This window comes from Entelurus aequoreus, linkage group LG25, assembly GCF_033978785.1.
Source record: "Entelurus aequoreus isolate RoL-2023_Sb linkage group LG25, RoL_Eaeq_v1.1, whole genome shotgun sequence".
In the NCBI taxonomy this organism is placed as follows: Eukaryota; Metazoa; Chordata; class Actinopteri; order Syngnathiformes; family Syngnathidae; genus Entelurus; species Entelurus aequoreus.
In genome coordinates this window covers 39,396,784-39,416,971 of record NC_084755.1, presented here as the reverse complement: position 1 = coordinate 39,416,971, position 20,188 = coordinate 39,396,784, and the positions used below count along the sequence as shown (strand labels likewise).

Here is a 20,188-nt window from a genome sequence, read left to right as displayed (position 1 = left end):
ACTAAGAGAGGAGAAGGAACCCACACACACTGCCCCTCCTCTCTCTGCCTGCCTTCCCTTCTCCGCCTTGTGTCTCCGTGGTGGTCGCTGACAGCAAGGTACAAATGACTTTACTTTTAAACTTTTTTTATCATTATAGCAACATGGTTGTTAGCGATTTTGAGAGCAACAAAGGGACTTTTTTGTGTACCTGCATTGACAGTTCAGCTTGCTGTTGTTGTTGTGTTATGTAGAAAGTAAAAAGACTGGTTATTTGTAGCAATAAACCCTCCTGGAAGTGAAATAAATGTACTTTTTTGTGTACCTGCATTGACAGTTCAGCTTGCTGTTGTTGTTGTGTTATGTAGAAAGTAAAAAGACTGGTTATTTGTAGCAATAAACCCTCCTGGAAGTGAAATAAATGTACTTTTGTGTGTACCTGCATTGACAGTTCAGCTTGCTGTTGTTGTTGTGTTATGTAGAAAGTAAAAAGACTGGTTATTTGCAGCAATAAACCCTCCTGGAAGTGAAATAAATGTACTTTTTTGTGTACCTGCATTGACAGTTCAGCTTGCTGTTGTTGTTGTGTTATGTAGAAAGTAAAAAGACTGGTTATTTGCAGCAATAAACCCTCCTGGAAGTGAAATAAATGTACTTTTTTGTGTACCTGCATTGACAGTTCAGCTTGCTGTTGTTGTTGTGTTATGTAGAAAGTAAAAAGACTGGTTATTTGTAGCAATAAACCCTCCTGGAAGTGAAATAAATGTACTTTTTTGTGTACCTGCATTGACAGTTCAGCTTGCTGTTGTTGTTGTGTTATGTAGAAAGTAAAAAGACTGGTTATTTGTAGCAATAAACCCTCCTGGAAGTGAAATAAATGTACTTTTTTGTGTACCTGCATTGACAGTTCAGCTTGCTGTTGTTGTTGTGTTATGTAGAAAGTAAAAAGAGTGTTATTTGTAGCAATAAACCCTCCTGGAAGTGAAATAAATGTACTTTTTTGTGTACCTGCATTGACAGTTCAGCTTGCTGTTGTTGTTGTGTTATGTAGAAAGTAAAAAGACTGGTTATTTGCAGCAATAAACCCTCCTGGAAGTGAAATAAATGTACTTTTTTGTGTACCTGCATTGACAGTTCAGCTTGCTGTTGTTGTGTTATGTAGAAAGTAAAAAGACTGGTTATTTGTAGCAATAAACCCTCCTGGAAGTGAAATAAATGTACTTTTTTGTGTACCTGCATTGACAGTTCAGTTTGCTGTTGTTGTTGTGTTATGTAGAAAGTAAAAAGAGTGTTATTTGTAGCAATAAACCCTCCTGGAAGTGAAATAAATGTACTTTTTTGTGTACCTGCATTGACAGTTCAGCTTGCTGTTGTTGTTGTGTTATGTAGAAAGTAAAAAGAGTGTTATTTGTAGCAATAAACCCTCCTGGAAGTGAAATAAATGTACTTTTTTGTGTACCTGCATTGACAGTTGAGCTTGCTGTTGTTGTTGTGTTATGTAGAAAGTAAAAAGACTGGTTATTTGTAGCAATAAACCCTCCTGGAAGTGAAATAAATGACATTAAAGCCGCTAGTTTTCCCACCAAGTCAACAGATGACAGCATAACCTTGTCTAGTACCGAGTTAGAACGCTGACGTCACGTAAAAGTGAGGCCACCTTCTAGTATTTAATAGGTCAGCAGTTAAGGTATCGTATGCACAAGCTGCTGAAGGTGAATTTGAGTTATGGTAATCTTCATGGGCAACAAGAGAGAATTCCATGGGCTTACCTTCAGGGATGGCGGCCACAGCCAGAGCCACCGCGATCTTGAAATAGTAAATAGCGCCGCGGAACCAGGAGCCTCCGTGGACCGGGTCGTTGAAATGGCCGATGTTGATGATCCAAACGGCCACGCAGATGAGGGAGATGACCTGGAGAGGACAGGGAAATGTCAGCCGTAAAGTCTTCACACACTTCATGTGGTCTGGGGCCTCCACCTTGGACAGCTGCTCCCCAAACTCGTCCAGTTTCTGCTGCAGGGGAGTCTTCTCCTGCTCGGTGGCGGCCATCTGGTCGCGGATCTTGCCGATCTCGGTGGAGACGCCCGTCGCCACGGCGATGCCGGTGGCCTTTCCGGCAGCGATGTTGGTGCCCTGAAGAGCGAATTATGCCCCAAAGTCGTCAACTATTGTTGTACCGAAATGTATTTCGGTACCTTTTGATACTTTTCTAAATAAAGGGGACCACAAAAAAATGGCATTTTTGGCTTTATTTTAACAACAAATGTTAGCGTACATGAAACATATGTTTATTATTGTCATTTAGTCCTTAAATAAAATAGTGAACATACTAGACAACTTGTCTTTTAGTAGTAAGTAAACAAACAAAGACTCCTAATTAGTCTATACCAGAGGTCACCAACCTTTTTGAAAGCAAGAGCTACTTCCTGGGTAGTGATTAATGCGAAGGGCTACCAGTTTGATACACACTTAAATAAATTGCCAGAAATAGCCAATTTGCTCAATTTACCTTTAACTCTATGTTGTTATTTATAATTAATTATATTTACACTTAATTGAACGGTTTAAAAGAGGAGAAAAAACGAAAAAAAAAATGACAATTACATTTTGAAACATAGTTTATCTTCAATTTCGACTCTTTAATATTCAAAATTCAACCGAAAAAAAGAAGAGAAAAACTTTTAAAAATAATTTATGGAACATCATTAGTAATTTTTCCTGATTGAGATTAATTTTAGAATTTTGATGACATGTTTTAAATAGGTTAAAATCCAATCTACACTTTGTTAGAATATATAACAAATTGGACCAAGCTATATTTCTAACAAAGACAAATCATTATTTCTTCTAGATTTTCCAGAACAAAATTTTTAAAATAAATTCAAAAGACTTTGAAAGATTTAAATTTGAGTCTACAGATTTTCTAGATTTGCCAGAATAATTTTTTTGAATTTTAATCATAAGTTTGAAGAAATATTTCACAAATATTCTTCGTCAAAAAAAACAGAAGCTAAAATGAAGAATTAAATTAAAATGTATTTATTATTCTTTACAATAAAATAAAAAAATACTTGAACATTGATTTAAATTGTCAGGAAAGAAGAGGAAGGAATTTAAAAGGTAAAAAGGTATATGTGTTTAAAAATCCTAAAATCATTTTTAAGGTTGTATTTTTTCTCTAAAATTGTCTTTCTGAAAGTTATAAGAAGCAAAGTAAAAAAAAAAAATGAATTTATCTAAACAAGTGAAGACCAAGTCTTTAAAATATTTTCTTGGATTTTCAAATTCTATTTGAGTTTTGTCTCTCTTAGAATTAAAAATGTCGAGCAAAGCGAGACCAGCTTGCTAGTAAATAAATACAATTTAAAAAATAGAGGCAGCTCACTGGTAAGTGCTGCTATTTGAGCTATTTTTAGAACAGGCCAGCGGGCTACTCATCTGGTCCTTACGGGCTACCTGGTGCCCGCGGGCACCGCGTTGGTGACCCCTGTTCTATTTATACACCTATTATTTTGTACACATTATGAGGGACAAACTGTAAAAATGGATTATTAATCTACTTGTTCATTTACTGTTAATATCTGCTTATTTTCTGTTTGAACATGTTCTATCTACACTTCTGTTCAAATGTAATAATCACTTATTCTTCTCTTCTTTGATACTTGACATTAGTTTTGGATGATACCACACATTTAGGTATGGATCCGATACCAAGTAGTTACAGGATCATACATTGGTCATATTCAAAGTCCTCATGTGTCCAGGGACGTATTTACTGACTTTATAAACATAATATGAATTTTTTTTAAAAGGAAAAAAGATTTTGTGATGATAAAAAATGTCGATGTAATCATAGTAGTATCGACGAGATACAATATTGTACTTGGTATCATTACAGTGGATGTCAGGTGTAGATCCACCCATGGCATTTGTTTACATTGTGATTATTGTTAAGTGTTCAATGTGATTTGACTATTTTGTAGGGATGTCCGATAATGGCTTTTTGCCGATATGCCGATATTATCCAACTCTTTAATTACCGATACCGATATCAACCGATACCGATATCAACCGATATATACAGTGGTGGAATTAACACATTATTATGCCTAATTTGGACAACCAGGTATGGTGAAGATAAGGTACTTTTTTAAAAAAATGAATCAAATAAAATAAGATAAATAAATTAAAAACATTTTCTTGAATAAAAAAGAAAGTAAAACAATATAAAAACAGTTACATAGAAACTAGTAATTAATGAAAATTTGTAAAATTAACTGTTAAAGGTTAGTACTATTAGTGGAGCAGCAGCACGCACAATCATGTGTGCTTAAGGACTGTATCCCTTGCAGACTGTATTGATATATATTGATATATAATGTAGGAACCTTGCAGACTGTATTGATATATATTGATATATAATGTAGGAACCTTGCAGACTGTATTGATATATATTGATATATAATGTAGGAACCTTGCAGACTGTATTGATATATATTGATATATAATGTAGGAAGCAGAATATTAATAACAGAAAGAAACAACCCTTTTGTGGGAATGAGTGTGAATGGGGTGGGTTGGTGCACTAATTGTAAGTGTATCTTGTGTTTTTTATGTGGATTTAATAAAAAAAATTTAAAAAAACGATACTCATAATAAAAAAACGATACCGATATCAACCGATACCGATATCAACCGATATATACAGTGGTGGAATTAACACATTATTATGCCTAATTTGGACAACCAGGTATGGTGAAGATAAGGTACTTTAAAAAAAAAATTAATACAATTAAATAAGATAAATAAATTAAAAACATTTTCTTGAATAAAAAATAAAGTAAAACAATATAAAAACAGTTACATAGAAACTAGTAATTAATGAACATTTGTAAAATTAAGTGTTAAAGGTTAGTACTATTAGTGGAGCAGCAGCACGCACAATCATGTGTGCTTACGGACTGTATCCCTTGCAGACTGTATTGATATATATTGATATATAATGTAGGAACCAGAATATTAATAACAGAAAGAAACAACCCTTTTGTGGGAATGAGTGTGAATGGGGTGGGTTGGTGCACTAATTGAAAGTGTATCTTGTGTTTTTTATGTGGATTTAATAAATTTAAAAAAAAAATTAAAAAAACAAAAAAAATCTGATACTGATAATAAAAAAAACGATACCAATATCAACCGATACCGATATCAACCAATATATACAGTCATGGAATTAACACATTATTATGCCTAATTTGGACAACCAGGTATGGTGAAGATAAGGTACTTTTAAAAAAAATGAATCAAATAAAATAAGATAAATAAATTAAAAACATTTTCTTGAATAAAAAAGAAAGTAAAACAATATAAAAACAGTTACGTAGAAACTAGTAATTAATGAACATTTGTAAAATTAAGTGTTAAAGGTTAGTACTATTAGTGGAGCAGCAGCACGCACAATCATGTGTGCTTACGGACTGTATCCCTTGCAGACTGTATTGATATATATTGATGTATAATGTAGGGACCAGAATATTAATAACAGAAAGAAACAACCCTTATGTGTGAATGAGTGTAAATGGGGTGGGTTGGTGCACTAATTGTAAGTGTATCTTGTGTTTTTTATGTGGATTTAATAAAAAAAAACACAACAAAAAAACCGATACTGATCATAAAAAAACCGATACCGTTATCAACCAATACCAATATCAACCGATATATACAGTCGTGGAATTAACACATTATGCCTAATTTGGACAACCAGGTATGGTGAAGATAAGGTACTTTTTAAAAAAATGAATCAAATAAAATAAGATAAATAAATTAAAAACATTTTCTTGAATAAAAAAGAAAGTAAAACAATATAAAAACAGTTGCATAGAAACTAGTAATTAATGAAAATTTGTAAAATTAACTGTTAAAGTTTAGTATTATTAGTGGAGCAGCAGCACGCACAAACATGTGTGCTTACGGACTGTATCCCTTGCAGACTGTATTGATATATATTGATATATAATGTAGGAACCTTGCAGACTGTATTGATATATATTGATATATAATGTAGGAAGCAGAATATTAATAACAGAAAGAAACAACCCTTTTGTGGGAATGAGTGTAAATGGGGGAGGGAGGTTTTTTGGGTTGGTGCACTAATTGTAAGTGTATCTTGTGTTTTTTATGTGGATTTAGTAAAAACAAAAACAAAAAAAACGATACTGATAATAAAAAACCGATACCGATATCAACCGATACCAATATCAACCGATATATACAGTGGTGGAATTAACACATTATTATGCCTAATTTGGACAACCAGGTATGGTGAAGATAAGGTACTTTAAAAAAAATAATTAATCAAATAAAATAAGATAAATAAATTAAAAACATTTTCTTGAATAAAAAATAAAGTAAAACAATATAAAAACAGTTACGTAGAAAATAGTAATTAATGAAAATTTGTAAAATTAACTGTTAAAGGTTAGTACTATTAGTGGAGCAGCAGCACGCACAATCATGTGTGCTTACGGACTGTATCCCTTGCAAACTGTATTGATATATAATGTAGGAAGCAGAATATTAATAACAGAAAGAAACAACCCTTTTGAGTGAATGAGTGTGAATGGGGTGGGTTGGTGCACTAATTGTAAGTGTATCTTGTGTTTTTCATGTGGATTTAATAAAAAAATAAATAAAAATAAAATAAAAAACGATACTGATAATAAAAAAAAACGATACCGATAATTTCCGATATTACATTTTAACGCATTTATCGGCCGATAATATCGGCAGACCGATATTATCGGCCATCTCTACTATTTTGTTGACGTTGAGTGTTTTCCAATGCTTGTGTTGACATTTCCTTTATGCCTTGATAGTTGAGGCATTACAATTACGGGAAAGTTACATTTCAAATTAAATATATTTTCCATAGGTCATAAAAATATCAATAATTATCAATATGGCCTGATATAAAACACTTATATGGTAATACATTTTTCAGCGCCATGTCCATCCACAACGAATCTGCACCAGAGAGCGAGTGCCTTTGTTCATCCACCAACCTGCTTTGCAACTTCAGCTTTCTTCCCACAAAGATGGGGGGAAAAAAAGTAATGTTTTATTGATTGCATTTTTTAAATTGCTATCCATTACGTGTCTACCGTGGTATGTGATGATATCCTCTTATCGCCCAGCCCTAGTTGCTACTCTCGTTAATCTGGTTGTCCCATGTAGGACAATGAGAGAGACTCACAGAGAACAGCATGTTCTTCTTGTCCTGGTTGACAGCTCGGGGGTCCGGGACGGCGTCGGTGTGCTTGATGACACTGACCGACTCCCCTGGGGGGACACAGAGTGAGTGGACGCCAGCAGCAGCGAGGCGTGCCGTGTGGGACCACACCTACCGGTGAGAATGGACTGGTCCACACGCAGCGTTGTCGACTTGATGGAGATGATCCTGATATCTGCTGGTACTTTGTCGCCGACTACAGAGGGAAACACAACTCGCTGATTATGTTATCGGCCTCTTCTGTCCTGGCTACCTTTTGTATGAAGGTTTTCACACCCGAGTTGGGAGTTGTTTATCGCGTACACTACCGTTCAAAAGTTTGAGGTCACCCAAACAATTTTGTGTTTGAGCCTTCATTTCTACGAACAAGAATAGACTGTCGAGTTTCAGATGAAAGTTCTCTTTTTCTGGCCATTTTCAGCGTTTAATTGAGCCCACAAACGTGATGCTCCAGAAACTCAATCTGCTCAAAGGAAGGTCAGTTTTGTAGCTTCTGTAACGAGCTAAAGGGTTTTCAGATGTGTGAACATGATTGCACAAGGGTTTTCTAATCATCAATTAGCCTTCTGAGCCAATGAGCAAACACATTGTACCATTAGAACACTGGAGTGATAGTTGCTGGAAATGGGCCTCTATACACCTATGTAGATATTGCACCAAAAAACAGACATTTGCAGCTAGAATAGTCATTTACCACATTAACAATGTATAGAGTGTAGGGATGATGTTTGATAAGAAATTATCGAGTTCGAGTCTATTATCGAATCCTCTTATCGAACCGATTCCTTATCGATTCTCTTATGGAGTCCAGATAGGTTGTTGTATATGGAAAAAAAAACACAATATTTGGTTTAACAAAAGCTCACTTTTATTATATTAGAAAACAATTTAATCTAAAAAATAAATAAATATTGACTGTTACCCCCCTAAAAAAATAAAATAAAATAAATAAATATTGACCGTTGTTACCCAAAGTATATTAAGTGGGATTTTTCATAAAAACAAATATATACAGTAACACGAAAACAACCTGTCTCTGTGATCACTATAGGTGTATAAATAATAATATAGTGTTAGATAAAATCAGTCCCTTGGGCACAAAACTGAAAATAATACAGCTCTCCAAAAAGTGCACTTCTGCTGCTATTGGAACATAACTGTTTGTTATGATGCTTTTGACATTTTTGCACTTTATTTCTTTATTGAAAGAAAATTCTATGAAGAGAAAAGTTGTTTGCAAATGTGGTTACAGTGCTAAAAAATGAAAAGTTAAAGTTAAAATAAAGAAATACACTTTATTGAGTTAACATTATTTCTTTATAGGGGGGAAGATGTGATGAGCTAGGGCGGGGGTCGGCAACCCGCGGCTCTAGAGCCGCATGCGGCTCTTTAGCGCCGCCCTAGTGGCTCTCTGGAGATTTTTCAAAAATGTATGAAGAATGGAAAAAGATGAGGGGGAAAAAAAATCTATTTTTTTGTTTTAGTATGCTTTCTGTAGGAGGACAAACATGACACAAACCTCCCTAATTGTTATAAATCACACTGTTTGTATTAAACATGGTTCACTGATTCGAGTATTTGGCGAGCGCCGTTTTGTCCTACTTATTTTGGCGGTCCTTGAACTCACCGTATAGTTTGTTTACATGTATTGATTGGTATAACTTTCTCCGACTTTCTAGGACGTGTTTTATGCCACTTCTTTTTCTGTCACATTTTGTCCACCACACTTTTAACGTTGTGCATGAGTGCACAAAGGTGAGTTTTGTTGATGTTATTGACTTGTGTGGAGTGCTAATCAGACATATTTGGTCACTGCATGACTGCAAGCTAATCGATGCTAACATGCTATTTAGGCTAGCTATATGTACATATTGCATCATTATGCCTCATTTGTAGCTATATTTGAACTCATTTAGTTTCCTTTAAGTCCTCTTAATTACATTTATATCTCATGACACATGTAATATGGCTTTTAATTTTTTGCGGCTCCAGACAGATTTGTTTTTGTATTTTTGGTCCAATATGGCTCTTTCAACATTTTGGGTTGCCGACCCCTGAGCTAGGGAATATAACAACTACACTACCCAGCATGCAACGGGAGTGACGAGCATGCGCGGTAGCCCCGAAAAGTGTTGCATGTGGTCACCCGTGAAAGTAAACGTCAAGAACTCAGCCAACAAGCCTCGTCTGCATTATTTATAATTAGACAGACAACACATATACAGTGTGATTTGGTTTTGTTTACAAGGAAAGAAAAACAAAAGTTAAAAAAGGGAGATATGTTGTATATTTATGTATGTGCTGCGGTTGTTTTAAGAAGGTTGCGACAGCTGCCGTAAAGGAGGTGCGTTGCTAGCCTGGTTGCTATGTTTCCGCTTGGTGGTAAAAGTGTTGGTCATGTGTTTGTACCCTGCTCAAATCTCCCAGTAAAGTTATTCATTGGATTATAGCTTTTGTTTTGAACTTTATTACACCTTGGAGCGCTTTTTCCCGTCCATTGTTTTTCCTGCTTTCGCTATCTGCGCCTAATGACTGAGCTACGTGACGTCATTTCTTGTGATGTCCCACGGAGCATTTCCGGTCGGGACGGGATTCGTTCCGAGGGATTCGAATAAAGAACCAACTATTTTCTTTACTATAGTGGTCTCGATAACGGGTACCGGTTCTCAAAAAGGGATTAGAGTCCGAGGACTCGGTTCTTTTCTTATCGAACAACCGAGAAAACCGGTTTCGAGTATCATCCCTAATAGAGTGTATTTCTTTAAACTAGTTTAAAGTTATCTTCATTGAAAAGTACAGTGCTTTTCCTTCAAAAATAAGGACATTTCAATGTGACCCCAAACTTTTGAACGGTAGTGTAAAAAACAAGGTCCGTGTTACAAAATGAGCGAGGTCGTCAACAAGATCAGGGTGGAATGGTCCTACACTTGACATGTTGCTAGGAAACACCAGTGATGACGTAACCACTAGTGTCCACAAATGACTTTGTCCGAGACAAATGTTTTTGTCCATATTAGTATTGTCCCGATACCGATATTTTGGTACCGGTATCGGTAACAAAATGTATTTCGATACTTTTCTAAATAAAGGGGACCACAAAAAAATGGCATTATTGGCTTTATTTGAACAAAAAATCTTAGCGTACATGAAACATATGTTTATTATTGTAATTTAGTCCTTAAATAAAATAGTGAACATACTAGACAACTTGTCTTTTAGTAGTAAGTAAACAAACAAAGACTCCTAATTAGTCTGCAGTAACATATTGTGTCATTTATACACCTATTATTTTGTACACATTATGAGGGACAAACTGTAAAAATGGATTATTAACCTACTTGTTCATTTACTGTTAATATCTGCTTATTTTCTAATTTAACATGTTCTATCTACACTTCTGTTCAAATGTAATAATCACTTATTCTTCTCTTCTTTGATACTTGACATTAGTTTTGGATGATACCACACATTTAGGTATGGATCCGATACCAAGTAGTTACAGGATCATATATTGGTCATATTCAAAGTCCTCATGTGTCCAAGGACAAATTTACTGACTTTATAAACATAATATGAATTTTTTTAAAAGGAAAAAAGATTTTGTGACGATAAAAAATAGACGTAATCATAGTAGTATCGACTCGATACGCTCTTGTACTTGGTATCATTACAGTGGATGTCAGGTGTAGATCCACCCATGGCATTTGTTTACATTCAGGTGCGCTAGCTTTTGTTGGCGGTGACGCCAATGAGCTATTGTATCCTCCTACGGTGTGTAGTGAAGCATGTTTAGCTATTCCTCGACCTCCAGTGATAATACTACTTGTAAGAAACTTCTTAAAGCGCCTCTTCCTGAGGGTGTTTCAGTGTTATAACTTCACCTTCATACCAAAATGCGTCCATTCTCCCTTTTCTGTCTACACACTGTGTCTGCTTGTAAGTACTCTGTGTGTGTGCGCTGCCGAACATGCCCCTCTGCTCATAAAACCAGCAATGTCACGGCGTGACGACGCGCCGTCATGCCTGTGAAAAAATCTAAAAATATGGGGAAGCGGTACTTTTCAAACAGAGTATAGTACCGTTTTTGATTCATTAGTACCGCGATACTATACTAGTACCGGTATACCGTACAACCCTAGTCAACATGTCGTTGGAGGTCTCATTACAAGTACGGTGAACGCCGCTGAGAACCAACCAGCCTCAAAACATGGCAACTCTTGCTGCGACAAACTCCCACAGGGACTTGGTGGATTATGTCAGAGGAAGAATCCCAAAGAACAGATTGTGAGGACCTTACCGGACACCTCCACCACGTCACCAGGAACTATCTCCCTGGCCTTGATCCTCTGCACGCTCTTCCTGTCCGACCGGTACACTTTGCCCATCTCCGGCTCATACTCCTTCAGGGCCTCGATGGCGCTCTCTGCGTTGCGCTCCTAAGAAGGAAGAAGGACGTGATCACTGATCAGTGGGCAGCCAATCAGGTGACAGTATCAACTATCAAGTTGGCCCGAGTCTTCGCATGGAGTGAGAAGGGAAAGTCCAAATGAAGAAATTGTGGATCAAAGAGGAAAAGTCACTTTTTTGGATGTTTTTAAAGGGACCGTAGTCAGACCAATGTGGTCTGTAAATGATGCAAGGCAAGAGCGCTAATGCCACACCGCCTCACCCTTTAGAGCACAGCTGATTTTTTTTTATTCAACATTTACCAGTAAGTTGATTTAACTGTGCTATCCAGTTATTATATCTTGTTTCTAATACTTTTAAGTAGGACTGGGGGATTAAACGATACCAATATATATCCCGATAGACATGCAATACATATCAATGAAAAATGCGTTTATAATTTGTATTTTTTTCCAGCGTGAGTATGGAAGCAAGGTTGGTTGCATTTAAATTTGATCTCAATTCTGTACACTGCTGCTGGAATTTTAATTTTCCTGAGGGAACTCTCCTGAAGGAATCAATAAAGTACTATCTGTCTATCTATCTATGAACAACGGCAAAATGTGGACAAAAGAGGAGAAGTCACTTTTTTGGATGTTTTCAAAGGGACCGTAGTCAGACCAATGTAGTCTGTAAATCAGGGGTCACCAACCTTTTTGAAAGCAAGAGCTACTTCCTGGGTAGTGATTAGTGCGAAGGGCTACCAGTTTGATACACACTTAAATAAATTGCCAGAAATAGCCAATTTGCTCAATTTACCTTTAACTCTATGTTATTATTAATAATTAATGATATTTACACTTAATTGAACGGTTTAAAAGAGGAAAAAACACGAAAAAAATGACAATTCAATTTTGAAACATAGTTTATCTTCAATTTCGACTCTTTAAAATTCAAAATTCAACCGAAAAAAAAGAAGAGAAAAACTAGCTAATTCGAATCTTTTTGAAAAAATTAAAAAAAGAATTTATGGAACATCATTAGTAATTTTTCCTGATTAAGATTACTTTTAGAATTTTGAGGACATGTTTTAAATAGGTTAAAATCCAATCTACACTTTGTTAGAATATATAACAAATTGGACCAAGCTATATTTCTAACAAAGACAAATCATTATTTCTTCTAGATTTTCCAGAACAAAAATTTTAAAAGAAATTCAAAAGACTTTGAAATAAGATTTAAATTTGATTCTACAGATTTTCTAGATTTGCCAGAATATTTTTTTTCAATTTTAATCATAATAAGTCTGAAGAAATATTTTAAAAATATTCTTCGTCGAAAAAACAGAAGCTAAAATGAAGAATTAAATTAAAATGTATTTATTATTCTTTACAATAAAATATTTTTTTTACTTGAACATTGATTTAAATTGTCAGGAAAGAAGAGGAAGGAATTTAAAAGGTAAAAAGGTATATGTGCTTAAAAATCCTAAAATCATTTTTAAGGTTGTATTTTTTCTCTAAAATTGTCTTTCTGAAAGTTATAAGAATCAAAGTAAAACAATTAATGAATTTATTTAAACAAGTGAAGACCAAGTCTTTAAAATATTTTCTTGGATTTTCAAATTCTATTTGAGTTTTGTCTCTCTTAGAATTAAAAATGTCGGGCAAAGCGAGACCAGCTTGCTAGTAAATAAATAAAATTTAAAAAATAGAGGCAGCTCACTGGTAAGTGCTGCTATTTGAGCTATTTTTAGAACAGGCCAGCGGGCTACTCATCTGGTCCTTGCGGGCTACCTGGTGCCCGCGGGCACCGCGTTGGTGACCCCTGCTGTAAATGATGCGAGGCAAAAGCGCTAATACCGCTAATTGCCGCGCTCACCCTTTAGAGCACAGCTGTAACTTCCTGCCACCAAACCTGCAGAAAACAGTTCTCAGGTTTCTCCGTGTTTACATTTTCACACTATTTTCTTACACTTTATGAAGCATTCCTTACATATTCCTTATTTTTAAGAGATTATTAATAAGTGTTCAATGTGATTTCACTATTTTGTTGACGTTGAGTGTTTTCCATGTTTGTGTTGACATGTCCTTTCTGCCTTGATAGCTGAGGCATTATAATCAAATCAAATGTATTTTTACCCTGCTCCTTATTTCTAAAAGTTCATAAAAATATCACTAATTATTGCTATGGAGCGACATAAAACACTTATATGGTGATACTAGGGTATACCGGTACTAGTATAGTATCGGGGTACTAATGAATCAAAAACGGTACTATACTCTGTTTGAAAAGTACCGCTTCCCAATATTTTTAGATTTTTTTTTACGGGCATGACGGCGCGTCGTCACGTCATGACATTGCTGGTTTTACGAGCAGAGGAGCATGTTGGGCAGCGCACACACACAGAGTACTTACAAGCAGACACAGTGTGTAGACAGAAAAGGGAGAATGGACGCATTTTGGTGTAAAAAGTCAAGATAAAGGTGAAGTTATAACACTGAAACACCCTCGGGAAGAGCTGCTTTAAGACTTGGCTAGCTAGCTAGCGGCTAAAATCCATCAGCAGTCGACAGTGTTTTAGCTACTTCTAAATCACTAATCCTGGCCTTCATGGCGACAAATAAAGTACGTTTCTTATACGTATCATTATCACTGGAGGACGAGGAATAGCTAAACATGCTTCACTACACACTGTAGGAGGATACAATAGCTCACCGGCGTCACAATTAGGGCTGCAACTAACGATTCATTTGATAATCGATTAATCTGTCGATTATTATTTCGATTAATCTATTAACAATCGGATAAGAGACAAACTACATTTCTATACTTTCCAGTATTTTATTGAAAAAAAACAGCATACTGGCACCATACTTATTTTGATTATTGTTTCTCAGCTGTTTGTACATGTTGCAGTTTTTAAATAAAGGTTTATAAAAAAAGAATTTAAAAATTAAAAATGTAAAAAAAAAATATATATATATATATATATAAAATTGCTTCTGCGCATGCGCATAGCTCCAACGAATCGATGACTAAATTAATCGCCAACTATTTTTAATTTCGATTTTAATCGATTAGTTGTTGCAGCTCTAGTCACAATGTAAACAAATGCCATGGGTGGATCTACACCTGACATCCACTGTAATGATACCAAGTACAATAGCGTATCGAGTCGATACTACTATGTTTACACCAATATTTTTTTCTTTTAAATTCCTATTATGTTTATAAAGTCAGTAAATACGTCACATGAGGACTTTGAATATGACCAATGTATGATCCTGTCACTACTTGGTATCGGATCCATACCTAAATGTGTGGTATCATCCAAAACTAATGTCAAGTATGAAAGAAGAGAAGAATAAGTGATTATTACATTTGAACAGAAGTGTAGATAGAACATGTTCAAACAGAAAATAAGCAGATATTAACAGTAAATGAACAAGTAGATTAATAATACATTTTTACAGCTTGTCCCTCATAATGTGTACAAAATAATAGGTGTATAAATGACACAATATGTTACTGCAGACTAATTAGGAGTCTTTGTTTGTTTACTTACTACTAAAAGACAAGTTGTCTAGTATGTTCACTATTTTATTTAAGGACTAAATTGCAATAATAAACATATGTTCTGTTCAAATAAAGCCAATAATGCCATTTTTTGTGGTCCCCTTTATTTAGAAAAGTATCAAAATACATTTTGGTACCGGTACCAAAATAACGGTATGTAGACCAGCCTAGGTGATACAGTTTCCAGCCATATTGCCCAGGCCTAGTGTAGAATTAAAAAGCAACAATCCATAAGTGGTCCTCTCCTATTCCTTCTCATACCCCCCCAAGTGTGAATCCGTGTGCATAGTTTCCAAATGAGCGCGACCACTACAAACGTGGACGGTAACGTGATCGTTTCTCTGCAGGTTTACATGTGCGGTCCAGTCTTCACGGCAGTCCTCTCCACCTTGACTTAACCTTAACACCCCCCCCCCCAATCCCTTACTCGTTCTGGCTCCTCCTGAACTTTAAGCTGTGGGCTCTGGAAGGAACACGCCACCAAGGACAAAGAGGGAGGGCGACCTGAACACTGGTAATTTATTATGTGCCAGTGTTTCTAAGTATAAGAGGCTATTTAGGTGAGTGTAAAAGATGGCGTTCGAGGGCAGGTATTTGTCCTTGAGACTACAATTGTTCCTGTGTGTGTGCGTGTGTGTGTGTGTGTGTGTGACTGACCTGCCACACTCCAACCACAGCATTGGCGATGAGGATGAGGAGGATGACAAAAGGCTCAACAAAGGCTGTGACAGTTTCTTCACCTTCTTCGAACCAGGCCAGCACCTGCAGGACAGAGTCGCCACACGTCACATGACAACGGGCCTTGTTCACACCGCAGGTCCATGCCCGTGTTTTTGCCCAAATTCCACCAGAGTCGGATTTTGTCATGTCCGTGTAACGCAGGCCTGGGCAATTGTTTTGCCTCGGGGGGCCAAATTTACAGGAAAAAAATGTGTCTACCGTTCAAAAGTTTGGGGTCACATTGAAATGTGCTTGTTTTTGAAGGAAAAGCACTGTACTTTTCAATGAAGATAACTTTAAACTAGTCTTAACTTGAAAGAAATACACTCTATACATTGCTAATGTGGTAAATGACTATTCTAGCTGCAAATGTCTGCTTTTTGCTGCAATATCTACATAGGTGTATAGAGGCCCATTTCCAGCAACTATCACTCCAGTGTTCTAATGGTACAATGTGTTTGCTCGTTGGCTCAGAAGGCTAATTAATGATTAGAAAACCCTTGTGCAATCATGTTCGCACATCTGAAAACGCTTTAGCTCGTTACCGAAGCTACAAAACGGACCTTCCTTGGAGCAGATTGAGTTTCTGGAGCATCACATTTGTGGGCTCAATTAAACGCTCAAAGCATCATAACAAACAGTTATGTTCCAATAGCAGCAGAAGTGCACTTTTTGGAGAGCTGTATTATTTTCAGTTTTGTGCCCAAGGGACTGATTTTATCTAACACTATATTATTATTTATACACCTATAGTGATCACAGAGACAGGTTGTTTTCGTGTTACTGTATATATTTGTTTTTATGAAAAATCCCACTTAATATACTTTGGGTAACAACAGTCAATATTTATTTATTTTATTTTATTTTTTTAGGGGGGTAACAGTCAATATTTATTTATTTTTTAGATTAAATTGTTTTCTAATATAATAAAAGTGAGCTTTTGTTAAACCAAATATTGTGTGGTTTTTTCCATATACAACAACCTATCTGGACTCCATAAGAGAATCGATAAGGAATCGGTTCGATAAGAGGATTCGATAATAGACTCGAACTCGATAATTTCTTATCAAACATCATCCCTACACTCTATACATTGCTAATGTGGTAAATGACTATTCTAGCTGCAAATGTCTGCTTTTTGGTGCAATATCTACATAGGTGTATAGAGGCCCATTTCCAGCAACTATCACTCCAGTGTTCTAATGGTACAATGTGTTTGCTCATTGGCTCAGAAGGCTAATTGATGATTAGAAAACCCTTGTGCAATCATGTTCGCACATCTGAAAACACTTTAGCTCGTTACAGAAGCTACAAAACTGACCTTCCTTGGAGCAGATTGAGTTTCTGCAGCATCACATTTGTGGGCTCAATTAAACGCTCAAAATGGCCAGAAAAAGAGAACTTTCATCTGAAACTCGACAGTCTATTCTTGTTCTTAGAAATGAAGGCTCAAACACAAAATTGTTTGGGTGACCCCAAACTTTTGAACGGTAGTGCATCTATTTTTAGGAACACTAGTACAAAACCTCACTATAATATCTGATTGAAAGCTAAAAACGTTATGACCGACCGCCTTAAACGGAATGGAAGTTTAGATTTTTTTACTGAATGAGACACTCAGGATGTACATGAAAATAAAGAATGTGGGATTTACAATATTAACTAGGGCTGGGCGATATATGGAATATACTGGATATATCGCAGGTTTGATAGAAAATGACCACCGTATTTTTCGGAGTATATGTCGCTCCGGAGTATAAGTCGCAGCGGCCGAAAATGCATAATAAAGAAGGAAAAAAATATACACTACCGTTCAAAAGTTTGGGGTCACCCAAACAATTTTGTGTTCGAGCCTTCATTTCTAAGAACAAGAATAGACTGTCGAGTTTCAGATGAAAGTTCTCTTTTTCTGGCCATTTTGAGCGTTTAATTGAGCCCATAAATGTGATGCTCCAGAAACTCAATCGGCTCAAAGGAAGGTCAGTTTTGTAGCTTCTGTAACAAGCTAAAGTGTTTTCAGATGTGTGAACATGATTGCACAAGGGTTTTCTAATCATCAATTAGCCTTCTGAGCCAATGAGCAAACACATTGTACCATTAGAACACTGGAGTGATAGTTGCTGGAAATGGGCCTCTACACACCTATGTAGATATTGCAGCAAAAAGCAGACATTTGCAGCTAGAATAGTCATTTACCACATTAGCAATGTATAGAGTGTATTTCTTTCAAGTTAAGACTAGTTTAAAGTTATCTTCATTGAAAAGTACAGTGCTTTTCCTTCAAAAATAAGGACATTTACATGTGACCCCAAACTTTTGAACGGTAGTGTATAGAAGTCGCACTGGAGTATAAGTCGCATTTTTTGGGGAAATGTATTTGATAAAAGCCAACACCAAGAATAGACATTTGAAAGGCAATTTAAAATGTCTAAAGAATAGTGAACAACAGGCTGAATAAGTGTACGTTATATGAGGCATAAATAACCAACTGGTATGTTAACGTAACATATTATGGTAAGAGTCATTCAAATAACTATAACATATAGAACATGCTATACGTTTACCAAACAATCTGTCACTCCTAATCGCTAAATCCCATGAAATCTTATACGTCTAGTCCAGGGGTCGGCAACCTTTACCACTCAAAGAGCCATTTTGGCAAGTTTTACAAATTAAAGAAAATAATGGGAGCCACAAAAAAAATTTTTTAATTTAAAATGAAAAACACAGCATACAAAGCTTAAATTGCTTTGTGCTATGTTAACCAGGGATCTCAGACACACGCACCAGCACGCACCTTAATATGGAAATTTGATGTTAGTGCGGCCCGCGAGTTTTGAAAGAATGGCGCTTGATAGCGTCATACTTGCCGACACTCTCATTATTTCCGGGAGACTCCCGAATATCAGGGCGTGATGGCACTGCTTTTGGCGCCCTCTACAGCCTGCCTAAACAGCGTACCTGCTCGACCACATGTAAAACGCAGCTTCAGCTTGCTCACGCAAGTGACAGCAAGGCGTACTAGCTCAACAGCCACACAGCTTACACTGACGGTAGCCGTACCGTATAAAACAACTTTAACACTGTTACGTTACAAATATGCGCCACACTTTGAACCCACACCAAAAAAGAATGACAAACACATTTCGGGAGAACATCTGCACTGTAACACAACATAAACACAACACAACAAATACCCAGAATCCCATGCAGCCCTAACTCTTCCGCTCAACCGACGCACGGAGGGGGGGAGGGTTGATGTGTGGGGGGGGTTTGGTGGTAGCGGGGGTGTATAATCTAGACCGGAAGAGTTAGGGCTGCATGGGATTCTGGGTATTGGTTGTGTTGTGTTTATGTTGTGTTACAGTGCGGATGTTCTCCAGAAATGTGTTTTTCATTCTTTTTTGGTGTGGGTTTACAGTGTGGCGCATATTTGTAACGTAATAGTGTTAAAGTTGTTTTATACGGCTACCGTCAGTGTAAACTGTGTGGCTGATGAGTAAGTATGCTTTGCTGTCTCCTACGTGTTCAAGTAAAAGCTACATACAACATGTGGCCGGGCTGGCACGCTGTTTGTAAATGCTATAGAGGACAATTACTGCAGTGCAATTAGGGCACGCCCTTAATTTAGTAATCAGAGTGAAAATAGGATTATATTTGCCCTAGGAGTTATCTAGGAGAGGCACTGAGATCCATAAATCTCCTGGGAAAATCGTGGGGTCGGCAAGTATGCAGCTGAGCCGCATCAGAGTGGTCAAAGAGCCGCATGCGGCTCCGGAGCCGCGGGTTGCCGACCCCTGGTCTAGTCTCTTACGTGAATGAGCTAACTAATATTATTTGATATTTTACGCTAATGTGTTAATAATTTCACACACAAGTCGCTCCTGAGTATAAGTCGCACCACCGGCCAAACTATGAAAAAAACTGCGACTTATAGTCCGAAAAATACGGTATATGGTGATATTGGAGTATACGTCCTCACGCGGTTTCTTTTAGCTGCGGACATTACACTACAGGCGTTTCTCACTCTTTCTTGTCTCTCCTTCTCACAGAGACATAAAACAAGCGCACCTTCTTACATACGTCACAGACTGTCGCGCGTGCAACGTCATACGCCCTCGCCGAGCAGAGAGGTAGAGACATGGTAACGCTAGCTGTGATGCTAGCGGAGTGGTAGTACGAGAGAGAAGGTGCAAATCTGGTAACAAATGAAGGAAGAATAATTAATCCCCAAGAAAA

The 20,188-nt window shown here is 36.7% G+C and overlaps 1 protein-coding gene across 2 annotated transcripts in view; it reads right to left on the bottom strand.

Moving 5' to 3' along the window:
• LOC133642609 (sarcoplasmic/endoplasmic reticulum calcium ATPase 1-like) overlaps positions 1–20,188 on the bottom strand; it is a 120,138-nt gene that overhangs the window by 54,618 nt on the left and 45,332 nt on the right. For both annotated transcript variants that reach the window (XM_062036900.1, XM_062036899.1), the window contains exons 6-11: positions 15,887–15,991; positions 11,562–11,700; positions 7,380–7,460; positions 7,229–7,314; positions 1,957–2,112; positions 1,749–1,890 (exon numbers count right to left, since the gene is read on the bottom strand). In XM_062036900.1, coding sequence (XP_061892884.1) covers positions 1,749–1,890; positions 1,957–2,112; positions 7,229–7,314; positions 7,380–7,460; positions 11,562–11,700; positions 15,887–15,991 — 709 coding nt within the window. The remainder of the gene's footprint in view (positions 1–1,748; positions 1,891–1,956; positions 2,113–7,228; positions 7,315–7,379; positions 7,461–11,561; positions 11,701–15,886; positions 15,992–20,188) is intronic.